General features: G+C 38.8%; 1 protein-coding gene across 1 annotated transcript in view; it reads left to right on the top strand.

Moving 5' to 3' along the window:
• B4GALNT3 (beta-1,4-N-acetyl-galactosaminyltransferase 3) overlaps positions 1-24,796 on the top strand; it is a 98,573-nt gene extending 73,777 nt beyond the window's left edge. Inside the window, exons 5-20 of the mRNA XM_063308865.1 lie at positions 560-650; positions 1,755-1,855; positions 3,129-3,196; positions 5,140-5,218; positions 5,793-5,859; positions 7,759-7,902; positions 8,475-8,584; positions 10,670-10,770; positions 12,435-12,514; positions 13,882-14,788; positions 16,434-16,729; positions 17,665-17,818; positions 18,597-18,669; positions 20,705-20,858; positions 22,061-22,187; positions 23,511-24,796. Of these exons, the coding sequence (XP_063164935.1) occupies positions 560-650; positions 1,755-1,855; positions 3,129-3,196; positions 5,140-5,218; positions 5,793-5,859; positions 7,759-7,902; positions 8,475-8,584; positions 10,670-10,770; positions 12,435-12,514; positions 13,882-14,788; positions 16,434-16,729; positions 17,665-17,818; positions 18,597-18,669; positions 20,705-20,858; positions 22,061-22,187; positions 23,511-23,616 (2,658 nt within the window). The 3' untranslated portion in view covers positions 23,617-24,796. The remainder of the gene's footprint in view (positions 1-559; positions 651-1,754; positions 1,856-3,128; positions 3,197-5,139; positions 5,219-5,792; positions 5,860-7,758; positions 7,903-8,474; positions 8,585-10,669; positions 10,771-12,434; positions 12,515-13,881; positions 14,789-16,433; positions 16,730-17,664; positions 17,819-18,596; positions 18,670-20,704; positions 20,859-22,060; positions 22,188-23,510) is intronic.
• The last annotated feature ends 3,135 nt before the right edge of the window (positions 24,797-27,931 follow it).

Here is a 27,931-nt window from a genome sequence, read left to right as displayed (position 1 = left end):
GGTCTGGACAACATGAGTTTGAAGAATATGCAAGCAAATGTGTCCAAGTATCTTTTGCCTGCATAAGAAAGAGAGGCATGTAAACTGGAATGGATCCAAGTTCAGTCTTAGGCTAAGCTTGTTCTTATTATAATTAATTAACCATGGATATAGTTACTGTATTTTTAAACTTAGTTTGTAAAAGATTACTTGTTGGCAAGAATTGGAATTATGGGACTAAAGTTGTTGCTAGGGTGGATACTTTGGGATCGGCAGTGCCATGTTATGTGCAAATTGCACTTGAATTGCTTTAAAAGCCAGCGATTACTGGTGCTGATAGCAAAACTATATTTGTAAAAATGATTGCCCTTAAAACATCTAACTATTCAAGGAAATGGAGCCTGGGCATGAAACAACACATTGTTTGTGTTGTTTCTTGCCCAGGCTCTTGTTTCCCTGAATAGTCCTGATCTTACTGCAGAATTCCTAACCATTCCTTTTTGTCCTTTCTACTCCATTCCTTTATCTTCCTCCAGCTCAATTTAATAATTCTAACATTTGCTTTTACTTATACTTCTAGACACGGGCTACTCTGAAGAAGCTAGCAGTATCACCAAAATGGAGAAACTATGGATTGCGGATATTTGGTTACCTGCATCCATACAAGGACGGTAAGGGGAGAGTAAAATTGGCTCTATTACAAATAAGTTTACATGAATGGAATGACTTGGATCTAAAGATGCTTCCGTATCTTTTTTTCAATAGCATTTTTAATGTTTCCTTTATATTTGCTACTCCCTTGTGCAGGCCCACATATGGGTTCTGAGCTGCTGCTGAGTAGAAGTGTAGAGCATGGCAGAACATATCCCATGGATCTAGCATATGCTTAAATCTATTGCATTAAATTCAAGCCCTTTTCTTAGATAGTATCATTTTTATTGCAGATCCGTTGTTTGACCCAGGCCTGGACCTATCACAGGTTTCTGCACATAGGGATAGTGCTCTAAGTTTATCACCTCTTGCTCCATTGTGTATTATTACCTTTGAATTTTATGTTGTTTTCATTTCTTTTGTTTACTTTTCTCTTTAAACTTTACATTCCTCCCCAAGTGTAAAGTTTATACAGGGCAAACCTGTATAAGCTCCAGATGGTAAACTGTGTTTGAAGCTCCTTAAAGATGAAATGGATACTTGGCAAAGTTGCTTTTACAACAGGTGCTACCTAGACTTCTTTTGTAGATGGTGGAAATATGAGAGATAAAAATAAATCAAGTATTAATACACATCAGGAAAATAGCTTCCATTAAATATCTATTAAGAGTGCAGATATGCACCACCAGTTTAAAATGTTTGTACTGCTATGGATTTATTCCAATTTTTGCCAATTGTTACTGTGTGAAATATTAGAGATATTTCATGTAGGCCTCAACAAACTCATAATCTCTTTTCTTGGAGTTCTTAATGGTAAAGGACAGTTTAGTGTTCACTGTATATATAGTACAAAACTCAACTAAATGTAATTATAACTAGCACAATACATTTTAATATTTTGAAGTGCACATGGCAGGTAACTTCCTTCAGTAAGAAAAAAGAAAACTGTAGAAGAATGAAGAATCTTGGATTTTGGAGAATAATTCCATGTGCTTCTAGCTGCTTACATCAAAGCAATATTTACTGATAAGGAAGAATTCATTCTGCTTCCACTGGCATGGAACACAACTTCCCATCTTTTTCAAATATTTCTTACTGTTAAATCCAGGATTTTTTTTCTTTAGGTATGTTTCAGTTTGCAATTGGGTCTGATGACAATGCAGAGTTTTGGCTGAGTCCAGGAAAAAACATCTCAGAACTTCAGCTGATGGCCAGCATAGGCAAGGTGACCAACCATGTTCTCTCAGTTCATTTCATGTACAACATATGCTTCAAAGAAAAAGGGGAAGTCAGTTGTTCATGTTATACAAAGCATGTGACACTACAATGTTAATTTATGCATTTAAAATCAAAACAGCTTTAATATATTAATATAATATTGATATTAGTTAATATTTCAACCATAATATCTTTGTGTTTGACAGCTGTCATATGTTCTCGGATAGTATCCCAGAGTGTATTAAGAATTACCTGGAATCATTACAGAGACTAGGGATACCAGCTATAAGGTCTGCAGCTGGACACAAAATGGGAAATGCTGTAAAAACTTAATGAGAAAATGTAAAACAGTTTCCTATTTAATCCTACTATCTACAGTCACCCAATGTGGCATAGAACTGCAGAAGAGTTAAGGGGATATATCATAGCAACTTGTATTGTGTATAGTATTAACATTTCATAACCATGTATGTTTATTACATATTGGATGTACTAATTCAATGATCATGAAGGTTCTGATTCTAGTTTTGATGTGTTCCCAAGCCTACTTCCTCATTTGCCCCTGGCTGAAAATAATCTCTCTGTAATGTTTGGGTTACACAAATGAAGATGACAATGAAAAATAACCAGAATGATACAATTTTAAGATGTATGGATTATCTTTATATTAATTCACATTAAGAAAGTAATTGGATATTTTAAAAGTAAGTTTCTTTACCTTTTAAAATAAAAACAATATTGGAACAAAGGGTGTAAGAGCATGCTATCCTGCCTTCTAAAATTTTCATGCTGCTTGTCTATGTTAGCCAGCTCTAGAAATGTCTCATTTCGTTTCATTTCATTTCATTTCATTTCATTTCATTTCATTTCATTTCATTTCATTTCATTCAATATTTATAGTTTGTAATTTTTGCTTGGCCTCTCTCTTTCCCCTTTTTGCCCCATCCACTCAGTCACAGCCACACCACATCCATTTGAATGTGGGGCAGCAAAGACTAGCACTGTAGCAAATTACAAATCTGGTACCTGAATACCTTCTTCCACTCCTAGCTTTCATTTCTTCCTACATGCCTCACTCAGCTTTGATGGCAATGCTGTTCTGCCTTTAAGGTCAAGAGCAAGTAGCAATCAAAAGCATTCACTTCTTCAATTATCACTGAAGATTTATATTATTTAATCTGTGGTTGGATATATACGGTTACCCGGTTGTGTTAAAAACATGCTGCAGCTTTGTGTGACTGAAGCCTAACACAAAAGGGATGTTTTGTATCTTTGTCCAGAGTGGGAAGGAGTGGACAGCACCAGGTGAATTTGGGAAATTCAGGAGCCAAAAGTCAAGACCCATAAAGTGAGTAAGCTGAGATCTTAGTTCCATTTTGTACGTTGCTCAACTGGATACAAGCCAGTTAGCCATACCTTCTTTCCTGTGTTAAACTCAGTCTGCAAGTCTCTCATACATATCACTGTGGGTGTATTTTTTAATCATTCTAAATCACTGTGACTTCAGAAAGTTTTCAAGTGGAGTTTTTAGTTGATCAGAATAATTTCAGAGTGCTCCCTAGTGGCCAGTGGTACAATTTTCTGCACATCTGTTGATCCCCTTTTTCCTTTGGCTTTTTCCCCATTTGCATCTAACCATGGCATAAACAAGTCCTGGCAATATCTTGTTTCCACCAATTCTCCTTGACATTGCCTTCATCTCATTCACAACTCATGAATGAGACAGGATTAATTCATCCTTAGCTGTATCAGTGTTCGTTTCCCCCTTTAAGGTAACCACATCCAGTGGCAGGCACAAGGTGTATGAAATTTATTATGCTTCCCCTCCCACGACATCAGAGACTAACTGAGATGTTTAGTGGCTGCTTCAGAATGATGTAGATATGCCTCTTCCACTCTAATCCCTAGTCAATCTCATCTGTCAATGTTCTGCTGTTGTCTCACTTGACAGCTAGATGCAGCAATGCTATGTCAGTGATCTGTAAGAATTTTCCAGTACTGTTAATCTGCTCACCTGGCTGTAGTGTGGGTGTTTGACCTGTACTGATTTGATGCAAGGCTAAACCTGCCTAATGTTGGAAGGATGTGCCCATCTTCCCACCACTTCCATCCCAAAGACAACATGGAAGGCTCTGGAAATTGGCTTGTGTTCCCTGAAGTGAAGAAAAATCTGAAATAAAGTGCTGTTTGTGGTTCAGCTCCCTTTATAACTCTAATCTGTTATTTGGTTGTTTAACGTATTCAATTCTGACAGTTTGGTGAGATGGTTAAGTCATCAGGCTAGAAACTGGGAGACCATGAGTTCTAGTCCCACCTTAGGCACAAGGCCAGCTGGGTGACTTTGGCAGTCACTTTCAATCAGCCCTAGGAAGAAGATGGCAATGGCAAACTCCTTCCGAAGATGTTGCCAAGAAAACTGCAGGGCCTTGTCAATACTGATTCAAAGGCACCAAAAAAAGAAAAAGAACGAAAGAAAAAAAAAAGGACAGAATGGGGTGTAGAAGGAATGGCTCAAGAAGAAGCCTAGAGACAAACAGAGGCCAGACCTCCCAATTCATCCTGTAGCACCAATAGTGGGGATCTTTTACCTACCAACCAGTGATGAGCAGAAGAGGGAGGACAACAAAGCCAGAGGACTCAACCAATCACACACTGCTCATGCTTCATTAGGACAACTCCATGGAGCAGTGACACAGAGCAGATGCAAGAGACAGATAGGGATTGGCAATAAGGGCACTGGATGCCATGCTGATGTAGTTTTCTGCTGATTCAAGGATAGTTCGCTGGTGCTTTAACATGGGGAAAGAGTGGGGAAAGAGCATCAGTTGTGCTTTATTTGCACATTTTTCAAATGTCAAGTATACATTCACATAATCTGTGTTACTCATGGATAGATTGAAATGATCACATGACCCCCAGTCACCTGAAGATTGGCTACTCTGCATGCTGGAATTCAGCGTGCACACAAGGAAACAGTATGCCTTTCTCCATTAACCTACCATAATATTGCTATGCCTGTTTGTTTGACCTTACCACCTAGAGGCCCAAAATATAGTAGAACCCAGTAACTGGACCCCTTAGATGGAAAGATGAATTGAGAGAAGATATGAAGAAAACTGTCCCACATGGGTTTTTCTTGGAGGAAATTCATCCCATCATTGCCCTGAACAAGTGGGTTTATTCTTTTCTTGACAAGAAAGTAGTCCCAAGTGTCACCTTCATTTTCAATACCTCTCATACTCTGTATTAATAGCAAAAGACATACTTTGTTTTTAATTTCTTCCCTCACAGCTTGTCAGCTGCAAACAAATATTACTTTGAAGTTCTACACAAACAAGATGACAAAGGAACAGATCATGTGGAAGTGGCAGTAAGTTCACTAGATAGATTTGTATTTGGTTATCTGTACAGGGATTTGGCTTAAGAGCTGTTTTGGCGATAGACATTTCATGGATCAACCTTTGCACTTCTGCTTGTTGGAGAAAGCATTTTCTTTCTGATATAGTATATGAAATGAGTATTAGTAGCAAAAAAATAGGACCTCTTCGTTTCATGTTCTTATGCAAAGTTTAACCTTCCTCTGAGAAAAATGAAAATATCTTTTCTAAGGAGTTTTATTTGAAACTGTACTTTCTACCGTTCACTTTTCAGAGTTTCCTGCTGAGTGAACCAAGACCTAGAATTTCAAATCAAATTGTATTTCAGTCACTGACTGTACATAATATTTCTGAAATAGTTTCCTTGACCTTGTTGATCAGAAATTGTAGGCTGGAAAATCAAGCACGGCTCAACAGCCGTTTACAGCAATCTTCCAGAAGTCAGTAAATCTCCTAGTTTTCTTTTCTGAAAGGCCACAGTAGCTAAAATGCATTTGGATTAATCTCTGTTTTCTTTCCCACTTAACAAATCTATAAATTCCATATGCATCTGTCTTCCTCTTTCAGTGGAGACTGAATGACCCCGAAGCCAAGTTTGCAATTATTGATTCTCAGTTCCTCTCCCTTTATGCTGGTAAGTCTTTCTTTGCCACAAAGCTAATAATGGTAACAGTTTTTCTCTGACTTCATTATCTCTTTTTATCTGAAATGCTTTGTCACAAATGCTAGCATATAGAAAACAGATGCCTTCTAAACATTTTCACATATCACAGGGCGTCAAGAGACAATATAGGCTAGTTTATGCAGTATAGTCTCTTGACCAGGGTTTCTCAACCAGGGTTCCACAAGAGGTCACTAGGGGTTCCCTAGGAGATCACAATTCACTTAAAAAATAATTTCGAATTTGGGCAACTTCACATTAAAGAGGTAAGTTTCATTCTTTATTTTCAGTTTAAGAATACTGTTAATGCATCTATACAGGCCTACACATGAAACAAATATCATAATTTTGTAACTTGTGGCTTATCTTTGAGCCTGAATGTGCAGGGGTTCCCCGAGGCCTGAAAAATATTTCAAGGGTTCCTCCAGGGTCAAAGGTTGAGAAAGGCTGCTCTTGACTAAGGCCCTCTTCAGAGGTGCTTTGCCATATGCACCTACCATATGAGAGGAAATAACTTTTTATTAAGGAGAAGACCTTTGTGGACGATATTATGTCAGCTGTGGAAGATACTTCTCAGAAAGGTTTGCCTGGTTGTCATCCTTATAATGTTTTGAGCACCAGAGAAATTGTTTTATTCATCCAAATACTATTCTATTTATTAAATGTATACATTGCTGCATCCCGTGACTATGGGTGGTTCACAACAGTTACAAAATACGACAATCCAACTTTCATGGTAAATTACATTTGAAATAAAGCTACGTCAAAATCATATAGCCAACTCTGATGATGTCACGATTCACCTCAAAGACCTCCAGAATATCTTGATTGTAACTAGTTTCTCGAAGATTATCAATGGGGCCAGTCTTGCCTCCAGTGTGGGAAGCTATTCCAGAAGACTGGGGTTATCACAGAAAAACAACATTTCTGGCATCCTCTGTCCCTTACTTACCACAAATAGGACACTATCAACAATTTTTCCTGGGAGTGATACCTCAGGTCAAATCCGGTTAAAAGTGGTGATCCTGAAGATATCCAGATGCTGTGCCATATAGGGCATTATAAGTTAAAACCAGCACTTTGGTTGCCTCCAGAAACCTACTGACAATCAATGCAAGAGCCACAAAATTAATGACACATGGTCATAGCTCTGAGCACGTGGCAATGTATGAACTGCTTCATTCTGGACCACTTGCAATTTTCATGTGTTCAAATGCACCCTCGCAAATGGCATTGAAGGAGTCCAGATGTAATGAGGTTGTGAGTCACTCTAGCAAGGTCCTCCTGCTCTAGTTAGATTCCCAACTGGCACACCAGCTGGGCCTGAAAAATAGACCTCCTGGCCACAATCTGCAGTTGCCTTTCCAGCAGTAGCTCTGAGTCTGTAAGAGCCCCAAGACACTGTTCCAAAGGGAACAGTGCAGGAGAAGAATAGAGTGGAAGAGAGAGAGTAACAAATTTGAAAGAATGGGAGAAAATGTAACTGCATCAGGTCAGAGTTGATGTAATTTTCTCCCTGTGCCATGTATGTTTCTGGTGCATGGAAAGGCTATGGATCCATGGCGTCCGGGAGAAGAGGTGCCCTGAAGTATGCCCCAAATCTTTTGCTTCTTCTGATATTGGAGTTCTAGTGTTGGCAAAGTTAAGACAGCAGTATTTCCTATCCTGGGATCCTTAGATATGCTAACTGAGAATTTTTGAACTGCAGCCACAGTTTATCTGGAAATTGCCAATCTGAGAAGCCCAAATCTAGATTTCTAGAAGAAGTCAAGTTTTATCCAGTATCTCCTGGCCTAAGAAAATGAATTATTTCTCTATTTTCCCATCTATCATGCTTTACTTTTATTATTTTTTTCTTTCTTTATATCTTAGATGAAACTCTTCTGAAAATGGATGAAGTTGGTCATATCCCACAGACGCCAGCCACTTGTGCAAACCAGATGCTGCACAGTCAGGATGCTATAGAACATCCAGCTGAAATGCTGAAAGCTGACTCTCGGGACACAATTTATGCATGTAAACATTCTGGTTTTCTGCTTGACTGCTCATAAGAGTTCAGTTCCAGCAGTTGGGCAAGAATAGTCAGATTTAAAAACTTAAATACAAAAATATAACCACCAAATAAGCCTACTAGAGACCTGGCTCATTCCCCAAATACCCTCTGGAACAATTTGAACCTTGCAGGACTCATGCAGCCGCTTCAGAAGCTGACAGTGGGCTTTTGCATATGTTTGCCTATGCAGAGACAACTCTTCTGCTGGAACTACCAGCAGAACAAACTGGTTGTCCACACATATACTGTACATGCAGAGACAATTGGGGAAGCCTTTGAAGCAGCTGCTCAAGCCTTCAAAGAACGTAGATGCTTCAACATTTCCAACAGAAGTGCTTCATTTGCACTAGCATGCTTTTCAAATCACCTCTTCCAAAGATTTTGCACAGCCCTACTATTCAGAAGTGAAGGAGGCAAACATGCATAAATTAATTCAAGATGCCCTGCAGCATGACTTTAGTGTTGATAGAGAAATGCAGCTTGGAAATGTAGCCTTTTCAACTGCCTGTTTTCCATTTATTTTTGGTCTTCTTAGTGCCTCTCCTGAGGAAATCCCAGATCCGCAGGATCCTTCCAGAATGTTCATACAAACCAAGTTATGTGGTCAATGGATTCAAACTGCACCGCTATCAGGGTCTTAATTTTGTGAGTCTCATTTCTCAATTCAAGTCTTTTTGCAGCTTATGTACATTGCCACCTGAAGATGAGGTTAAGGGATGGCTTTGTATTGGGATAGCATGGGTGCACACAGTATCCAACAGATTGTGTTGTACAATCACTAAGCCTACTGTGCAATTTAGTCCTAGTTTTGATGAATATTCCACATTAGTTGCAGGGTTGTTATTTTTTCATTTATTAATGCCACCCAAGCTTTATTTGCTTGTTCTGCTGCTATAAGAAAATGGTTTGAGTCTTACCTAGCCTACTTTCATTAGAAAGAAGGCATCAATTTTTGTGACAATAGGCCCCATTTTGCAGTTTTGTATGATGGCAGCAGAAATGCACCCCCCAAAATGTTTAAAAAGCCAAAATCTCACAAAATCATTAAATTTGTCTATCATTTTTCATTCACTTTACCCTTCAAAGTTCAAGATCCCAGGTGAGAACTCCCAAACATTGTTCAACAGTTTCAAAATTTTATTTCATTGCGTTTAAAATAATATTTTAGATGTTTACTTTAATTTGGAATTTTGTTGCATGGCATTTAGAGATGCCCCAGATATCACGGCAGCCGTAATCAACCTATGCCTTATGACCTTACCAGATAAGATAAAGTAAGGTACTGAGACTACCTTTATTTGTATGATCTATTTCTCCTTGGAACTAGTTCATACACAGTTCACACCTCCAACTTTATTGTGAAGAGGCATAATTGCTTCTTTCTCATTTTTGATTACTTGAATGACACGACATTTTTAAGCTCCGACCCTAATTGATATGATCTGCTGCATTAAGTTAAGCTCTGCTAATTCATACCCTTTTAAAAGTACTTTTTCCATTTGAAAGAATCTTATAGAAATGACCTTTATGTTCACATTATGGCTTTGTTCCATGCTTTCTGGAAATTCTAGGAGTTGCACTCTCAGGTCATCTATAGCACACCGGACTGGGAAAGTTTGGACTAGAAAATCCTTTAAAATAAAGCCTGCTGCTCACAGTGGGATTGACCTCAAATAAGTATGCAAAGAGTTGCACCTGAGTGTCTCTGTGTTAATCAAATGATATCTCAGGTCTTCATATAGCATCCTCCAACCCAACTGTGTTGATTGGGGACTTATGGGAATTGAAATGCAACACACTGGAAGGTCCTAAATTGAATAATTTTGCTGTAAAAATATGCTAGTTGCTCTTGGGAGGCCCTCGAACGATATTTGAATAACACAGGTACTGATTTACCTTTCATGTGTTTCTATGATTGTTTGTGAGAGTGAATGTTTGGCTGAAGGGCTTTAAAATATTATGATGGAAACAATTTATTTATTGCCTTTCCAAGCTCAGAGTAGCATATGCTAAACTTTTAAAGTATAAATTACAAATAAGTAATTAGTAGAGAGTAATTTGTAACTAATTAGTTACTATCAATAGTTAATAACTAATAGTGAATAATTAATTTTGATATTGTATTATATAATGGTTTATTATGATTATTGTTTTATTTTCTAATGGATTAATTTATTGTAAACCACTTAGAGTCCCTCTGTGGGGCGAAATGAGTGGTGGTATAAACTCGAGAAATAAATAAATAAATAAACTAACTAACTAACTAATTATTAAGTAGTGGAGAGCCAGTCTGGTGTAGTGGTTAAGGTATCAGCCTAGAAACCAGGAGACCATGAGTTCTAGTCCCGCCTTAGACACGAAGCCAACTGGGTGACCTTGGGCCAGTCACTCTCAGCCCTAGAAAGGAGGCAATGGCAAACCACTTCTGAAAAGCCTTGCCAAGAAAACTGCAGGGACTTGTCCAGGCAGTCTCCAAGAATCGGACATGACTGAACAGGAAAAAAAAAATAGTAGTGATGATCGCTTCTTCTCTTATTTTGAGATACATCATGACTCAACCAATATATGTTTGCTATCCTAGGTTCAAAATTAAATGTATTTCAACTCTTATACATTGCACACAATATATGTGTAAATAAGTTGAGACAAACATAAAGATTTGGGCATAACAGCACTATTTGTCCTTCGTCCAACGAACTACTCTGCTCAGTTTTCTTTGCGTGTTTCCAGGTTCGGCTGTCCTTTGTGTATCCCAACGACTATACCCGGTTGACCCACATGGAGTCACTTAACAAATGCATCTACCAGGAAAGTGAGTTCTACCTGAAAAGGTAAAAAACCCCTCCCAATAACTGTTTTTATTGCTGCTAAAATATTTTTCAATAACTGGATTTCTCTTTAAGGCTAATGGATTCTCAGAATGACCGATACCTTCTCAAAATAATTAAGAATAAAAATAACTTCACACAACCATCTTTTTATGTGGATATCATATCCATCTGGGAAGAAAAACCTTCAATACTGTGTGTGTGTGTGTTTGTGTGTGTGTGTGCACACGCATATATGCACATGTGCAATGCCAAATCTATATTCAAATATTTTTCAAAGGATGTATCAGTTCCTTCAGGTATACAATAGCAGTGAGAGCCAGTTTGGTGTAGTATTTAAGGCACCAGGCTAGAAACCAGGAGCCCATGAGTTCTAGTCCTGCCTTAGGCATGAAGCCATCTGGGTGACTCTGGGCCAGTCACCCTTTTTCAGCCACTTCTGAAAATGTTGCCAAGAAAACTGCAGAGACTTCTCCAGGCAGTCACCAGGAACCAAGAGTGACTTGAGGGCACACACACACACACATACATACAATAGCAAAAAATACATTTATGTTTGCCATGCTGTAACTGCACTTGCCATTTTCCTATACAAAGTAATATCTATGTAGGAAAAGAACTTGCACGGGAGGCTAAAGTTATAATTGAAATTTGTTATAATTAAGTTCCTATTAAGTGACTCTTGCTCATCCATTCTATTTGTTTCTGATAACAATTGGTAAATCACACTTCTATTTATCTAAATGTCTGGTAATTCAAATAGATTAGGTACAATTTGCATAAATGAGAGAATTAGTACTTTAAGGGTATAAATAATTTAATTATATCTATATAATTTATTACATCTATACCTATATATAATTTAATTATATCTATATTTATTATATAAATATATATTACATATTTTGGAATAAATTGCAAAAACTCTTAGAAGAACAAATAGACTAGGCTGTTAAGTAAAACAAATGCCAAGAATCAAACTGGCATGTTGTTACAAGATGAAGGCCAGTTAAACATCCAGCAGAATTAAATGAGATTTTCATAGATTGTATAATTATCAGACTGCGAGCAATGAATTACATTTTAAGAATGTTCTTAGATCTGAGACAGATTTGGATTGGCTGGAGGTGTACTTCTTTTTTTTCTAAAAAGGAGCAAATACAGTGAACAAAATCATGATAATCACCAGAGTAGACAAGACTAGGATTTCCAGATTTGAGAGAATTTTTGTTTTGACGTGTTGACTAGTTTTGGTGCATTAAAACTAAAACAAGACTGAAAAGAGTTATGCACCTTTTGAATTTTGTTTTCTGATTAAAAAACAGTGGGAATCCATTTGTCAGGGGTTGGCTGCCAGAATTTGTTGGCACAGTTTCTGGGATTGCCCCTGCCTGAGATGAATCTCCCACAAACATTAAAAATTAGCTGATCCAGTAGAAAAGTACAACTGAGAATTCCCTGACACGTCATTTTTCTGTGTTTTGGGAAAGACAAAAGAATACAACTGATTCTCGGAAGCTTGAAAGTGGCACACTTTGGGAAAATCATTATCACTTGATTCTTTTGGTTGTATAAAATATTTTCCAGAAGCTTAAGAAATATTAGAGTAAGACAAGATGTTAAATGCTGGCAATGTGAAGCAATTGGCATGCTTATGAATCTTGCAGGTATGGATTTTCCAAGTACATGAAAATGGATCCACCAGAAGAGAAAAGTTCTTATTTGGAAGAAGAATCAAAAATACAATGTATGTATCTTTATTGCCTTGTGTGGCTCAGAGTGGTAGGCGGCAGTATAGCAACCGAGATGATAGATTGATAGATAGATAGATAGATAGATAGATAGATAGATAGATAGATAGATAGATAGATAGACCAACAGACAGACAGACAGACAGACAGACAGACAGATGATAGATAGATCAATTTTCCCCTTCTCTCTGATAAAGGATTGTGTTAATTGTGTTAAGGCACAGTTTTTGGGATTCTCTGGAGGCCATACACAAGGCTTTCGTAGGCTACACTCAGCACCTTTAATATAGATACTTGGGGTTCATTATATCTGTAGTCAAGTGAGAAATGCAGTTTTTTGTAGCACTTCAGTTTGGTTATTTATTTATTTATTTATTATTCAGATTTCTATCACCACCCATCTCCCCCCCAAAAAGGGGACTCTTTTTACCCAACTTGTAACAATGTCCCTCTCATAGGTAAAGGTAAAGGTTTCCCTTGACGTAAAGTCCAGTCGTGTCCGACTCTAGGGGGCGGTGCTCATCTCCGTTTCAAAGCCTTGGAGCCGGCGTTGTCCATAGGACACTTCCGGGTCATGTGGCCAGCATGACTCATGGAACGCCGTTACCTTCCCGCCGAAGCGGTACCAATTAATCTACTCACATTTGCATGTTTTCGAACTGCTTGGTGTGCAGAAGCTGGGACGAGCAACGGGAGCTCACCCCGCCGCGCGGTTTCGAACCGCCGACCTTCCGATCGACAGCTCAGCGGTTTAACCCGCAGTGCCACCGCGTCCCTCTCATACTTTCTACCAAAACATTTGTGTATCTTCCAAACACTGTTCCAGAACATTTGTGTATCTCTTGGCTTAAGAAGCAATAGCTCTTTGAGGATGGATTGATGCAAGGCAGAAAGTGAGGTGGGATGGGGAAGTGGTCGAATTCATTGCTTAGTCAAAACCTGAAGACAGAATAACAGGCATAAGATATGTAACGGAATGATTCCTTTTTTTAAAATACTGTATTTTATTGGTGAAATATAACAACCAGAAGATATGATGAACTACAACCAAAAATATATCAGTGTTAATAGAATCAGAAAAGAATATACAGAATAGTGATTAAATGATGACATTTTAAGAAACTAAAAATATATCCATAAAGTGTTAATATAGAACTAGCTCAGTTCTTTAACATATTATTAAATCTAGCCATATAGACTATCTCTTGCTCCATCTACTCAGCTTTGGTACAATATGTTATTTCAGTACAACGATATTTATATAATAGGCTCTTAATATTCTATTATTTAGGTGCCTTAGAGTACTGAATATAGATAAGAGAAAGGAAAAGTGGATATTCTGTAACGGTATGATTTCTTTCAGCTTATGAAGAAAATTTAGATGATGCTCAGTATTTAGATCCAGAAGCAGAAGAGATAAAGCTTGAAAAAGATCATATTGCAACTGTACAATATGTCAATGTTTATGCTGAATCCCCTCAGAAGCATCGGAATCTCTTGTCAGTTACCAAACAGAGACAGAAGAAAGATGAGAAGAGAAATAAAACCAAAGCCGAAAGTTATTCTACAGCAAGGACCTCACATTTGATAATCAACAAACACAATCAAAATCCTTCTGATCATGACAGGAATGTCCACAGATTGACAACCAAGAGGAAAGAAGGAGGCAACGATTTGCAGACTAACAAAAGGCCCAAGGTGGCTAAGGAATATAGAAACTCAACAGAAGGAGAAGCCAATCAAGCTCAGTTAGGCTTTAATGCAACCAGAAACAAAAAAGCATCATCAGATCCCACCAAAACTAGAAGGGAATCCCAAAGACTTGAAAAAGAGACTGGCAAGGCAATCCTCCAGGAGCAGCCTATTCATGAGGACCAATGGTTTAATCAAGTAGATTCTTACATAGCCCAACATAAAGCTGCAGATCCTGCTAATGTCATTTTGGGTAGGATGGATCTAGATTCCCAGCAGCAAGTCAGGACTGATTCTGCCCACCTAGCAACACACACAAAAAAGGACATTACAGTAGTGGAAGAAGAAGACGACGAAGAGGCAGATGAAGAGGACTTATTTCCTCCTCCTGCTTTTTTGTTTGATCCAGTAGTGAATTGGAAGCAGACTTTCAAGGCAAGCAACGTAGACTTCCAAGCTTTACGGTCAGACTGGATTGATTTGAAGTGCAATACTTCAGGGAACCTGCTCTTAAAAGAGAAGGAAGCCGTTACGGTCACTCAAGTATTCCTTAAAAAACTAAACCAGAAGATCAAAGGGTAAGACAGAAGGGACCCTGCGGTCTTTCTGATATTTACAGAATGAGAACTGTAGTACAGAACATAAAATGGGATTGCAGATGCATTATTTAGGCCTAGGTAAGTAGTTAGGAATGACCCCAGACCTGAGTGTGATGATGTTTTGCTGAAGTCTTAGGAAGTAAACCATGTAAGGTGGGGGCCTTTGCTTTTGTTTTTACTACTCAGACATTTCTAGTTGTCAGACATGTTGAGTGCCAAAGATTTAAATCTGGAATCATGTAACCAAATCTGTAAGAACTCACTGCTGCCTAGAAGAGTCGGCTATATACAGTTTTGGCATATTTCAGTCAGTCTGCTACAAGCACCACCAATGTTCAGTTTTACCCCGAGTATGCTTATACAGTTCTATGCAAATTAAGACCTCTAATTTAAAGACTGCCTTATAATCCAACATATTGTTGCCTGCATCCCACCTCCCAGGCAGCACATGCAGTCTATTGGCACATTCAGGTTGCAAATACAAGCCGTTAACACATGGCTTTTGTAGAGCTGTGATGGCAGAATAGATATGAGAACTGTACCCTTCTTGTTATGGACCTATTTTTTCCCTGTAAATAGTTTTGAGTGTTAAGGGATAGGATTTTTGTAATTTAATCATACTATGTTGTTTTGATTGCTTTTAAGGAGGTCTGTAAGGTGCTTAGAGACCTTTGTATTAGAGTAGCATATATGGAAATGTTTGTCTGTTTCACATTTTTTGTAACCCACCCCAATTTGGGAACTCTGAGTGTGTACAACCAGATAAAAATGCAGAATAAAAATAAAGAGAAAGCCATACAATTAGTAGAAATCCCCCAGATGGTCACATTCAATCTTGGTCAAAAGTATGGTAGAATAGTGGTGTTTTTTAATAGATTTATGAAATATCAAGCAGGACGAGGCTGCTCAGATCTCTAGAGGCAAGGGATTCCAAAGTACAGGGGCTGCAACAGAGAAGGTCCTCATGCCCCTTACTTCACATAGATAAATTATGTGTAGAGTTAAAGATTGATTGATTGATTATGTGCTATCAAGCCGTTTTCACCTCCTGACAACCACGTAGATAGAAGTTCTCCAAGTTGATCTGTCCCTATCCTGTTCTCTCAGGTCTCCCGACAGTGCACTCAGTGCCACTGTAACTGAGACCATCCACCTTGCTGCTGATCGTCCTTCTCCTTCCTTCCACCTTTCCCAGCATCAGAGCCTTCTCCAGAGAGCTGGGTCTTCCATAATGTGTCCAAAGTAGCATAATTTGAGCCTGGTCATTAGTGCCTCAAGTGAGAACTCTGGGTTGATTTGTTTGATGATCCATCGGTTTGGTTTCTTGACGGTCCATAGTATTCTCAGGAGTCTTCTCCAACACCAAAGTTCAAAAGCATCACATGCTTTTAACTCTAGCATGATGATATTCCACAAAGTGGGTAGAAAAAACATATTTTGTGAAGGATAATATAATGGAGGTCTTAGGGATGTCTGATGGGTCTTTAGCAGTCCAAACTGAAATAAATCAGGCAGAAAATACAGGGAAGATCTTGTCAAGTTGCTGTGTGTCAGGGCAGTGGAGTTATGCTTGGTCAGCCCCAGCTCTAGTCTCAGAATGTAACTACAGTGCTACCATTTCCAGGCGGTTCCAGTTACAGCGCATTGTGAATGTAGAGAAGCGTCAGGACCACCTGCGGGGCACCCGCTACTTTCTGGAGCTGGAACTGTTGGAGCAGGGAAAGCGACTAGTCCGTTTCTCAGAATATGTCTATGCACATGGCTGGCACGGTGGCAGCAGCGGAGAGGAGGAAGCCAATATGAAAGACCTGGCGTGGGGCCACCAACGTCACCTGATGAGCAGCGTGGATGAGCCCGTCCTATGCTGGCCATTAAGCTTCTCATGGAATCACCGTGCAGTTGTCCACTTTATAGTGCCTGGTAATGGGGCAGAATTGATAGCTTTAAGCTGAACAGAATGTTATGCATGTTGTCAAAATAACAGCTGGGAGAATGATAGACTTGGGTGCCCTCCCTATTGGCCAAGAGTAATTATATTTAATCAGCTGTTCAAAATAAGGGAATGAAAGGCTTCTGCCACAATTTGTTCCTAGATTTAAGTCATAATTTATGTTAGATTTACATTTGGCAACTCTAGTTATTGTGCTAACTCTCAGGGTCTGATAAATGCCACTGTCTCTTTCCTGTTTTTCCAAGAGTCACACATCTGACACTAAGCACTATCTGTCACAGATACCAAATGATATAAGGCAAATATTAAACTTTAGGTATTAGTGCTGTGCCACCCTAGTAATTGGATACTTGGTGTTTGGATAGTTATTTATCAATCATATCAAAAATATGCAGAGAATACATTTAAAACCCAATAACAGAATACCTGGCATCACACCCCAAAAGAACTTTGAAAACATTTTGTATTCAGCTTTTTCCAGAAAACAGTGTCAGGGACAAACCAACCTCCAGTGGGAGGTCATTCCAGAGGCCAACCCCCTCATGGAAAAGCAACACTTCCAGGTCACTGCATTTGCACCAACCAAAACTTCCAGGTGGCCTTTAAAACAATACAAGTAGGGTGTGATGCAGTAGCCTAATCTGGTGGTGATGAGAGCATAAGACAGTGCAGCCTGGTCTTTATGTCCCAAGTGAGGCTGCTACTGGCAAACTAGCTGATGCTGGCCAAAGGCCCACCTGGCCATGGTCCCCACCTGCTGATTTGGCAGGAGCTGCAAGTCTTCTATCTTATACATATAAGATGTCTGATTTGTCACAATTATCCCTAGCCTGAATAGGTATCTTGTCCATGAAGCCTTACTGCTTTGCTTTGATTCTGTTCCTTTCCTCCTCCTATCAATCAGTGAAAAACCAGGCCCGCTGGGTTCAGCAGTTCATTTTTGACATGGAAAAGCTATTTAGGATTACTAAGGACCCCTATTTCAATGTCATCATCGTAGACTATAGCAGTGATGACATGGATGTAGAAGAAGCTCTGAAACGGTCCACCTTGCGCAGGTAAGAATCTATTTCCATCAGGAAGCATATTTTCAAACAGAGGCAGAAGTCACTGTATACTGAGTCTATAATGAGTTGATCCAGTAATGAAACTTCATATTAGTTAAAAGAATTTCTAGTGGCTTCTAAGGCTATGAATTTCTCTAATCACCCATTTCCATCCTGAAGTGCCAGGTTAAATCACTGCAAGAACTAACCAGTTTGGAATTTCTTGTTGAATTCAAGACATGACCCCTCAGCCCAAGGCAGGGGGTAATAGGGTTATGCATGATTACCTCAGCATCTACAATCATCTTTAAAAACTAATCAAATATTTCATGAGAATGCCAAATCTTGAAACATGTTTCCTCTCACATGAGTTTTTACAAGGTCAGAAAGATGTTCACTGAAATCTCACCACATCTAGTAGGGTTTTAGCCATGTTTTAAATTATTGGTGTTTGAAAAAATTGCTGATCTTTGTCCTAAAGTTTTCATCTGAGCCATCCAGTTAATTCTACCTATAACTGACTCCATTCACTTGTAACCATTCACTTGCTGTATTTACCCACAGTCAGGTGCAGCAAATTTACATCTACCAGTATTGCATCTTCTTTCTTGCAGAAAATAAAAAGTCACAACCCTACTTTCAGGTTTCCATCTTATGGATGGAAGACTGAAGCTGAGGGATAATTTGTTTTGAAACAGACAGTGATTTATAAAAGAGTTGGGGAAGGATTCAAGAACTTCCATACAATTCCATAACAATTGTAACTCCATTCTCTCTAACTTCTATTCAGCTACCAATACTTGCGATTGATTGGGAATTTTGAGCGGTCTAAAGGTCTGCAGGCTGGCATAGACAAAGTGAGGGTAAGTGATGAGAGTTTCTAATATAGAATGTTACATGGCTCCACTATAAAGAAAAAGCATTTAAAGATAATATCTTAGCAGTGTTCTCTAAAGAAGATAATTCAGCAGCGTGAGCATGCCCATGTGACATCTCTGCTTCACAAGCTGCACTGGCTTCTAGTTTGCTTCCAGGTGCATCCCCTATAAAGCTCTACATGGCATATGGCCAGTTTATTTGAGGGACTGTCTATCTACCATGGTTTCTGCCTGGCTGGTACACACTGGCAGAGTTGGTGCACTCTGGGTCCTTTTGATCAAACAGTGCTATCTATAGGGACCCAGGAAGCAAGCCTTCTCTGTCGCAGTTCCCCCCTGAACTCCATGTGGCTGTCACCACGTTGGTGTTCCATAAGGCTTTGAAGCCCTGGAGGTTCTCCCAGGCGTTGGGTTAAGATGGATGGAGTCCCTTGTTGGATGTGTTTGTGTCTATGTTTTTGTATAGTCAGATCTCACTGTGTTTTGTTCGGTGTTGTATTTTTATTGTTTATTATACTGTGAGCTGCTCACAGTCAGTTTGGAGTCAGGTGGCTCATGAATTGAACTGAATAAAATAAAATAAATAAGTAATCCTTTTAAAAAAGATGGCACTGTTTAGTTAACAGACAATCAGTTATTCAGAAGGAGATTGGAATATAGGGGAAAATATTTTTACTAAGGAAAAGAGAAGAAGCAATGGACAAGCTAGAGAAACATATGTTCAATTAACCCAAATATTTAGGTTAAACTTTCCAATGTTAACAATATTTTAGCGATTAAAAAGAAAGGGGAAGAATTTTTGTTTCCTGCAAGCTGGACAAGTGTACCTGATTGATGGGTTGCTTATGGCATGTATGCCCAATGTTTGCCCTCATTATTCTTTTGGGAGTCCTTTCACCTATGTGTGCAAGCTCGTCCTTAATACAATGGGCTCCTCCACACCCACTCAGCAACCTGCTTTCCTCCAGCCTCTGAGCTGTGATCCTTTTACCATGGCTCTGCAGCAAGCGAATGAAATTGCTGCCTGCGTGGACAGTAACCCATATTACCACCTGAACAGCAATTAGTTATTGTGGACTAGGAGAAAACAAGACTTGCAGCAGGAGAAGTTCCTTGCTCTTCTTTTCCAGCAAGAAAAGTCAAATCTTGTGTAGAAAGCCACATACATACCCCTTTTCCCTTCTCCTTTTAAGCTCAGCACTTGCTGCTACTTCTCCTGCTACAAGTCTTGAGTTTAAAGAAAGAAGGAAATCCATCAGGTAGGGAGTGGTTCTCCATACAGGGCTTGCAGAGGGAGAGAAAACTGCCTGATGCCTTTTTCCCCAGCCCAAAAGGTTGCTTCTGAAGATTGCTCCTGAGCTGGGAAAAAGCAGCCCGGGTGATTCTTTCAGACTTTTTCCTCTTGGGCTTGACCATCTGCCTCCTCCCTGGCAGCCCCAAAGTCTTTTGACACAGGAGGCAGGAAGCCCTACGCACAGCTCTTCTGCAGTGGTAACCAAGTTATCAGCAGTTTTCTGCATTTTCAAGAGATGTTTGACCTGAGATCGGATCTTGTACGTATGGGAATATTTGATAAGTTTGATGTTTGCTATACTGGAACAAAAGCAGTACAAAGGAAAGGGTATAGGTTGCATCAGTGGGGTTCTGTTGTCTCCAGGAGTCAGAGCAGAATTAGTCATGAAGGTACAGAACCCTGTGGCCAAGTTGGAGGAGGTGATTCTGCAGGGTGCCAGTTGGAGTTTGCAGGTGGTCACCAGCCTCCCTCAGGTTCTTCCTTTGCGCAACACAGAATATTTTATTGTGTTTTCTGGTGGAAAGCACCACTTTCCTGCTGGATCACCTTGATCTGGCTTCAACCTGCCTCAGCAGCAGGCTGGTGACAAGACGGTGGCACCAGCGTGAGAATTTGTCTTCTGTAAAAGGTATGTGGCCACCTCAGATCTGGGGGCAAGGAGGCAGTGGAGACAAACCCTCGAGTTAGAAAGCAGCCAAATTAACAGTTCTGTATCTTTGCCTACAGGATTCTCACAGCATCATTTTTCTGTGTGATCTGCACATCCATTTCCCAGCAGGGTTCATTGACTCTGTTCGGAAGCACTGCGTGGAAGGGAAAATGGCCTTTGCACCTGTAGTTATGAGGCTGATGTGTGGTGCCACTCCACAACAACTAGATGGTAAGGGTTTGTGGGCAGATGACTCTTGAATTACGGATTTATTTTCTGGGCAGCCTTCCCTAAATTGACATTCTCTGAAAACATGGGAGATCAGCTCCCACAATCTCCAGCCCAGAAAGACTTTGGTGTGGGATTTTTTAAATAATTCAATCATAGCCAAATTCTCTATACGTGGGAATAACTGCTTTCTCCAGATAATAGAGAATATTGTGTTCTGTTTATTTTAATTGAATATGGCTTTACCTTTACCAGTAAGAATTTTCAGTTCCAAGTGACATGCATGTATGTATATGTATATATGTGTATATCTTCTATCTATATGTGTATATGTGTGTTTATACATAAATGCACAAACAGTTGTTACTACGGACAAGACTGGTTTCTTTTTAGTACTGAAAAAACAGGTTAGAAATGTTATAAATAAATACATCTGTTTTGATTTATATAACAAATGTACAGCTAGCAGCCAATTGTCCAGATACAGTATAGCTGCTGTAGTGATGACATTTGGCTCCTGGCTTCCTTCAAGTCAGTCTTGACTCCTGGTGACTGCTTGGGCTACTCCCTGAAGTTTTCTTGACAAAACTTTTTAGAAGTGGTTTGCCATTGCCTGCTTCTTCCTGGGACTGAGAGGGAAGGACTGGGCCAAGGTCACCCAGCTGGCTTTGTGCCTAAGGCAGGACTAGAACTTGCTGTCTCCTGGTTTCTAGCCTGGTGTCTTATCCACTATACCAGACTGGCTCTCTATTAATTTATTATGAATATCATGAAAATATTTGGTCCCTAGACAACACACAAAATCAATGCACGAAATCTTATCAAATATCAATGATTTGACTATGAACTCACAGGCTACATATGACATGATTCTGAAATGTTTCAAATCAAAATTTTATCTGGAGTTAGTATGATGCAATGTAGTCTCATTGTTATTCCAAACACATGTCTATTGTTCAGTAATGTGGAGAATCTCTATCAACTGAATTTTTGAGTTGAAATCTCATATAACTGAATTCATTATAGCAATTTAAAAAAACGGGGGGGAAAACCCATCCAATCCTGTAGTTTGGTGGAGGGAGTTTAGAGTTTGCAAGCCAATTAAATCTATTACATGTCTATGCACATAGATATCATGGATGGTCTGAGGATTTATTTTTGAAAAAGAAGTTGTGGCTGATAACAATTATGCTTTGCCTTTGTAGGCTACTGGGAAGTTAATGGTTTTGGTCTCCTGGGTATATATAAGTCTGATCTGGTTCGTATTGGGGGAATGAACACACAAGAGTTCCGTGACAAATGGGGAGGAGAGGACTGGGAGCTTTTGGACAGGTCAGTAAGAATTTGGTAGCTATCTTTGTAAATAGTTCAGCCAGTGGCCATTCTCAGGAGAGGAACTGTTTGTACTATCATGGTCAGTTGAACAAAATAAAATAAAATGAATGTGCCATTTTACTGGCTGAATTGATAACCTTAAGAAGAAGCTTCAGATACACTTTTCAGGAAACTTCTTTTGAAGTTGTAGTTCCTCACATACTAGAAGAGGCTATTACACAATCCAGCTTTTCTGAACATGATATTCTCTAAATGCGCTGGGGGAAAATCCCTAGAATTCCCAGGCAACATGATATAGCTGAACTGAGTACTGATCCTCTCATGTTTATATACTTGCTTAACTGTTCTTTAAATGTTGTACCACACATTCAGAAATAATTCTGCTATAGATTCATTCTGTGACACTACTGCATTTTTTAAAAGCCAGGCATAATAAGAAGATGATTGATAGACAGATAGACAGACAGACAGACAGATAGATAGATAGAGATGATAGAGAGATAGATCTGTTAATTAACAAAGGCTCACACTTGTTACCCATCTCTTTTATGGTTGAACATTAACATTCTGTTTCATGCCTAGAATATTCTCCATAAATCGCCCATAATCCAGTGTGGGATCTCAAAGCAAACAGAATTTTAAAATATTTTCTCTCTGTTCCATTGGATAACCATGTAAATTGACTGTTCATCTGTAAATGCAAAAATATGTGTGTCTATTTTTAAGTGCCACAAGAATCCTTCTGTGCAGCGCTAATTTTTTCTTCATAGCCTTTGGAGCTTATTTTAACAAATTTCCACAAAATTGCTCAGAAGTATATCGCATTTGGAAATGCACATTAAATCTGAAAGCAAAGAATCACCAAATTTTAAAGGGGAAAGAAAAAGAGGGCGATTGATCCCATATCTATTTTGTTGTCACATTACAGACAGAAGGAATAGAGAACTCAGTGTCACCGGTAAGAACGGTGACAGCCCCACAGTAAGAGTCTTGGACAACTCAGAATGGGAGATATTTGGCCATATGAGAAAGTTGTCTCATATTTAGCATCAAAGTAAAGAAAGAGTGGCTTGGTTTGTCACTCTGTTAAATGTGTTTTATTGAAGAAATCATAGTGCCTTGACTCACATGTAAAGCAAAGCTATAAATCATGACTTGCCATCCATCGTGGCTGGGTTCACATATCATGCTAAACCCAAAACAAACAAATCATGTTACAGTTTAACACTATAACTTTTAGCACCTGAGCTCTATAAACAGTAGGTCAGAACTGATGCTGATTATATTATCACTGAAATCTTGCTCCACTTTCTCTTACAGAATATTTCAGGCAGGCCTGGAGGTAGAGCGACTGTATATCAGGAACTTCTTCCACCACTATCATTCCAGGAGGGGCATGTGGAATCGACGTGTGCTGCAGATATGACACATACTTCCACTTCTGAATCCCAATATGCATTTTCTCTAGACATATCACTAAGAACACACTCATTCTCTCTCCCACAGAGATCACAGCATGAATTTAGATGCTCGTGCAAAAAAACAAAAAACAAAATGAAGAGTTTTAATCTAACTACTGGAAAAGAACTGGGAAGAGAATGATCCTACTTCTACAGTCTTCTGTCCACGTAGTTGATTTTCAAAGTGTGAAAAACTTTCTTACCAGCATATCACAGTCTCCACTCAATCGCTTTAAGGTGCCTTCTTTTTATGGTCTGTCTTTTTTTTTTAACAAGAATGCTTTCACTTTATTCCTAGCAAAATGAAAAATAATGGATTATTAAATGGATTAATAGAAGCTTCCATGATGTATAATGTCCCAAAAGGCCTCCCATGTTTGAAGGACAAGTTGTCTATCACCAGAAAACAAAACGATGTCGTGAATGTCTACAAACAGAAAGGTGCCAGAACTGAAATGCCTTACACAGTGTATTACAAGAGGATTATATCCTCATTAGATCTATTTTTAAAGACGTTGCTCTTTTTTGAGGTACTTTAACAAAAAAAAAATATCTAAAATTCATGCCTTTGGACTAAAGTCAGTCAGTTGCTTGATCTTTGCATAGTGCTCTTCAATCTATCCAGGATATATAAAGGAATCTCTCTTCTTACATTCTCTTCTTGTGTTCTACTTGTATTCTACTCAGGTACAGCAAAAGAACATCAGCTTTAGAAAACTGGATATATTTTTCTTTTGTGACTGCCCACTGCTTTTTTCTCTCACTCAACAGGCCATTTGGTAGAATGATAGTCAAACTGCATTTGAAACCTGGCTAGGGTCTGAATTTTTTTCGGCAGACAATTGTGTCAATTGTGGCACTCATAGGAAGATATAGGGACCCAGGAGCTAGAAATATGACTGTGAGACTGCCTGCTTTTTCTTGAAATCTTTGTGTAGCCCTCGGGAGATTGACTGATACTCCAGGCCCGATATCGGTACGAAGAAGCAAAATCCACAGAGTTTTGATATGCTTTTTTTAATTTATTGTGCAGTCTCATTATTGTTGGTTGGTTTCAGTTTTTATTTTAACATACTGTAAAGCATTCTAAGAGAAATAATTCTGAAGGGCAAGATATTATTGTTTATAAAATTATTTAATGAGCTATACTCTGGGATTGATTTTTCACATAGAAAAAGAGTCTGCATTCATGTAAGGAAAGGAAGCCGATCAGTCAATTTCCTGGTAGCAAATTTTATATGAGGCAGAATATGGAGTACCTATTTGGAAAGTGTACGATCAACTTAGATCTGTGTTCCTCAACCTTGGCAACTTTAAGAGGTGTGGACTTCAATTCCCAGAATTCTCCAGCCAGCATGCTGGCAGGGGAATTCTGGGAGTTGAAGTCCATACCTCTTAAGGTTGCCAAGGTTGAGAAACACTACCTTAGAATAAGCACATGAAGTCTTAATTGAAGAGTGTATGCATGCATGTGTATAAGTATGCATTTAAGTTTGTATATACACCCTCATCCACACACACATAAATCAAGCAATAAAAATAGTTTCATAGAGCCCCAGAAATGGCCTTCTTTAACCTTGCAGTAATTATCACAGTAACAGAGACAAAAAGCCGAAATCAACAGAACCTTTTACAAAAGAAGCAGAGTTTATTAATAAAAAATGCTGCCTTTTGAAGAAACTGAGCTCTAACAGTGTTCTAAAGTCAGCCCACAGAGTCAGCCCATTCCATCAATCATCAGGAAATTGTAGATTTTGAGTCTTTCTACCTCAGTGGATAAGAATCTAACAAACCTCATATCCTGTGTCTTGTCTAAGAAGATGCCTATCTACTAGCCTGCGGTAAAAGACCCCTGCTCCATAAATTAAAGAATTAAAGGAGAAAATGAATGTGGTCTTATTGTGATTTCTGTTGTTATTTCTCCAGAGGACATTCCACACATCCTTCTCATGGACAAGTTCCCATGGAGGATTTTATTCTAGCTTCTGCTGACTCTTTACATGTAGCCGTGGTAGGCAGGGATTCTCAGGTTTAGTTCCTTATCTACTTCTTTATCCCAAAATATTGTTTGCGGTTTTGTTACCAAGTGATTCTTACTAACTTGTTCACATCAGTTCTGTGGTTACTGTGTGTTGTTTTTTTCATTTGGGCATGAAGTTGAGGGATTGCCTTAACTATCAGTTTGTTTTGGAAAGGAAAGGCAACTGCTAACTTGAAGAAGCAAACGTTTTCACTTGCCTCTTTGTTCAGTACTAACAGATATGCTGTTCCATGATTATGGGATATCATCCAGAAAAAAATAATGGCATTTTCCTCCAGAGTCCGCAATTGATTTGCATGGATGAGCATTTGCTTCAGAGAATGGTTGTATAAAATGAGAATGGTTGTATAAAATGAGAATGGATGAGCATTTGCTTCAGAGAATGGTCATATAAAATGTCTGAGTCAAGTTTAGCTCCTGGTGACTTCAGGGACAAGTCCATCTAGGAACTTTTGGGCAAAGAAATGGTAGTCATTCTCCATTGCCTTCTTCCAGATGTTTTTTTCAATTTTCTAGCCCACATCCCTGGTATTTTATGGTGGTTACCCATCCAAGTACCCAAGGTTGTCTAGACGGAAGCAAATAATGTCAAAATGGCAGTACAACAGGGCAATTGAAGCCCTGCCCTTTTTATGTCATGTGATGTATACAATGCATGTTTAAAAGGGGGGATTTCAATCACCTGGTCATTTGCTCCTGCAAGTACTAGCTAGTACTTTTTCTCTGTCTCAGCCCAACTCACCTCACAGGGTTGTTGCTGTGGGGAAAAGAGGAGGAGGAAGGAGTATTAGATATGCTCACCACCTTGAATTATTTATAAAAGTAATAAAGGGATAGAAAATAAACAAACAAAATAGGTGCAGTCAACAAGGGTCACCTAGGAATTATTAAACTTCCTAAGTTTCTGGTTTTGTTTTTTGTTGTAATCTTTGTTTTGGAACAAGATCCTAAATTTTTCAACTACTTGAATTGAAAAGTAGAAAACAGACATCCCAACTAAGAGTTATTTACACAGATTTGCTGATTTATCTATATCTGGGAAAAATAGCCCCAGCTGCTGTTCTGGGGCTAACAAGTACTGCATAAATCAAACCTGGCCATATGTCTCCATGGTATGCAGATGTGCTTGATCTCAGGAAACACCCCATGAGTACAAGGAAAGAGTTATTTGGGAATCTATCCTGGCTGTACAAAGCAGGAAAATGTGTGATTACTGTTTATCTGTACTCTGGAAAAGATCTATGTCCTGATTGGGGAAACCAAAGAAAGTTTAGCTTTTGCTGTAAGGAAACAAACTTTAAATTACCAAGAGATATAATACACTTAAGTATAGTTTTGCTAAAAGGAATCTTGATTATTATTTATAAGGAATAATACATTTTTGGTACTGGTATTATGAATTATGTAGCATCCTTCCCTAACTGATTCAAACAAGTATTGTGCAGAGCAGTGAAAAAGCACTGAATCTCAGAAAGTTTGCTGGTTGCCCTCCTGGGTTTTCAGAACTTTATGAGTAGCTCCTAAGAGGGACCATGATTAGGAAGCTTAACTCTTATGGGCATTAAGTCTAGTTGCAAATACTGTATCACACAGCAGCATTTAGGAACTAGATATTTAAATACTCCAAGACAGAATCTGGATTTTAAAAATCCAATTGGAAAGAATTCAGTCACTGTGTCTAATAAGGTGTTTTCTAGAAGACCCCCACACTGGCTTATTTTGTGTAAGCTGCTGAGAGTAATTTAACTGTGGTAGGGTAGAAATGTGATTGATAAACAGATAAATACAATATCCATGACTATTTCAAGCCTGAGCATTTCAGATTTTACAGCTTATCTCAATTGTTGGATAAAAATACTGTGTGAAACAACATAAAGCCTTAAAGTTCACACTTCCTCCTGGTGTTTTGGATAGATACAGAAACTGAGCTGCTCAATGACATTTTCTCCCAGAGAACTTCTCTGCAGCAATATGTATGGCAAAATAACTGTAAAAAACTAACAAATTCAGGGGTGTCCACAGGGTATGATCAGTAAGTCAAGATGTCAACCATGACAGTACAAGCTCCACCTGCAGACACACACGTACCCCTAAATACATGGGACTTCTTTTTTAAAAAAGAAAAAAATATTGTCTAACAAGTCAACAAAGATTTCCTCAAAATAGCCTTCCTCAGTCTGCTGCCCACCAGCTATATTAGACGTCCCTTGTGATAATCCCTAACAGCACAGCAGAGGAAG

Source organism: Candoia aspera, chromosome 7 (assembly GCF_035149785.1).
Source record: "Candoia aspera isolate rCanAsp1 chromosome 7, rCanAsp1.hap2, whole genome shotgun sequence".
Taxonomy (NCBI): Eukaryota; Metazoa; Chordata; class Lepidosauria; order Squamata; family Boidae; genus Candoia; species Candoia aspera.
The sequence above is the reverse complement of the archived record's forward strand: the minus strand, read 5'-3'. Positions and strand labels throughout refer to the sequence as shown.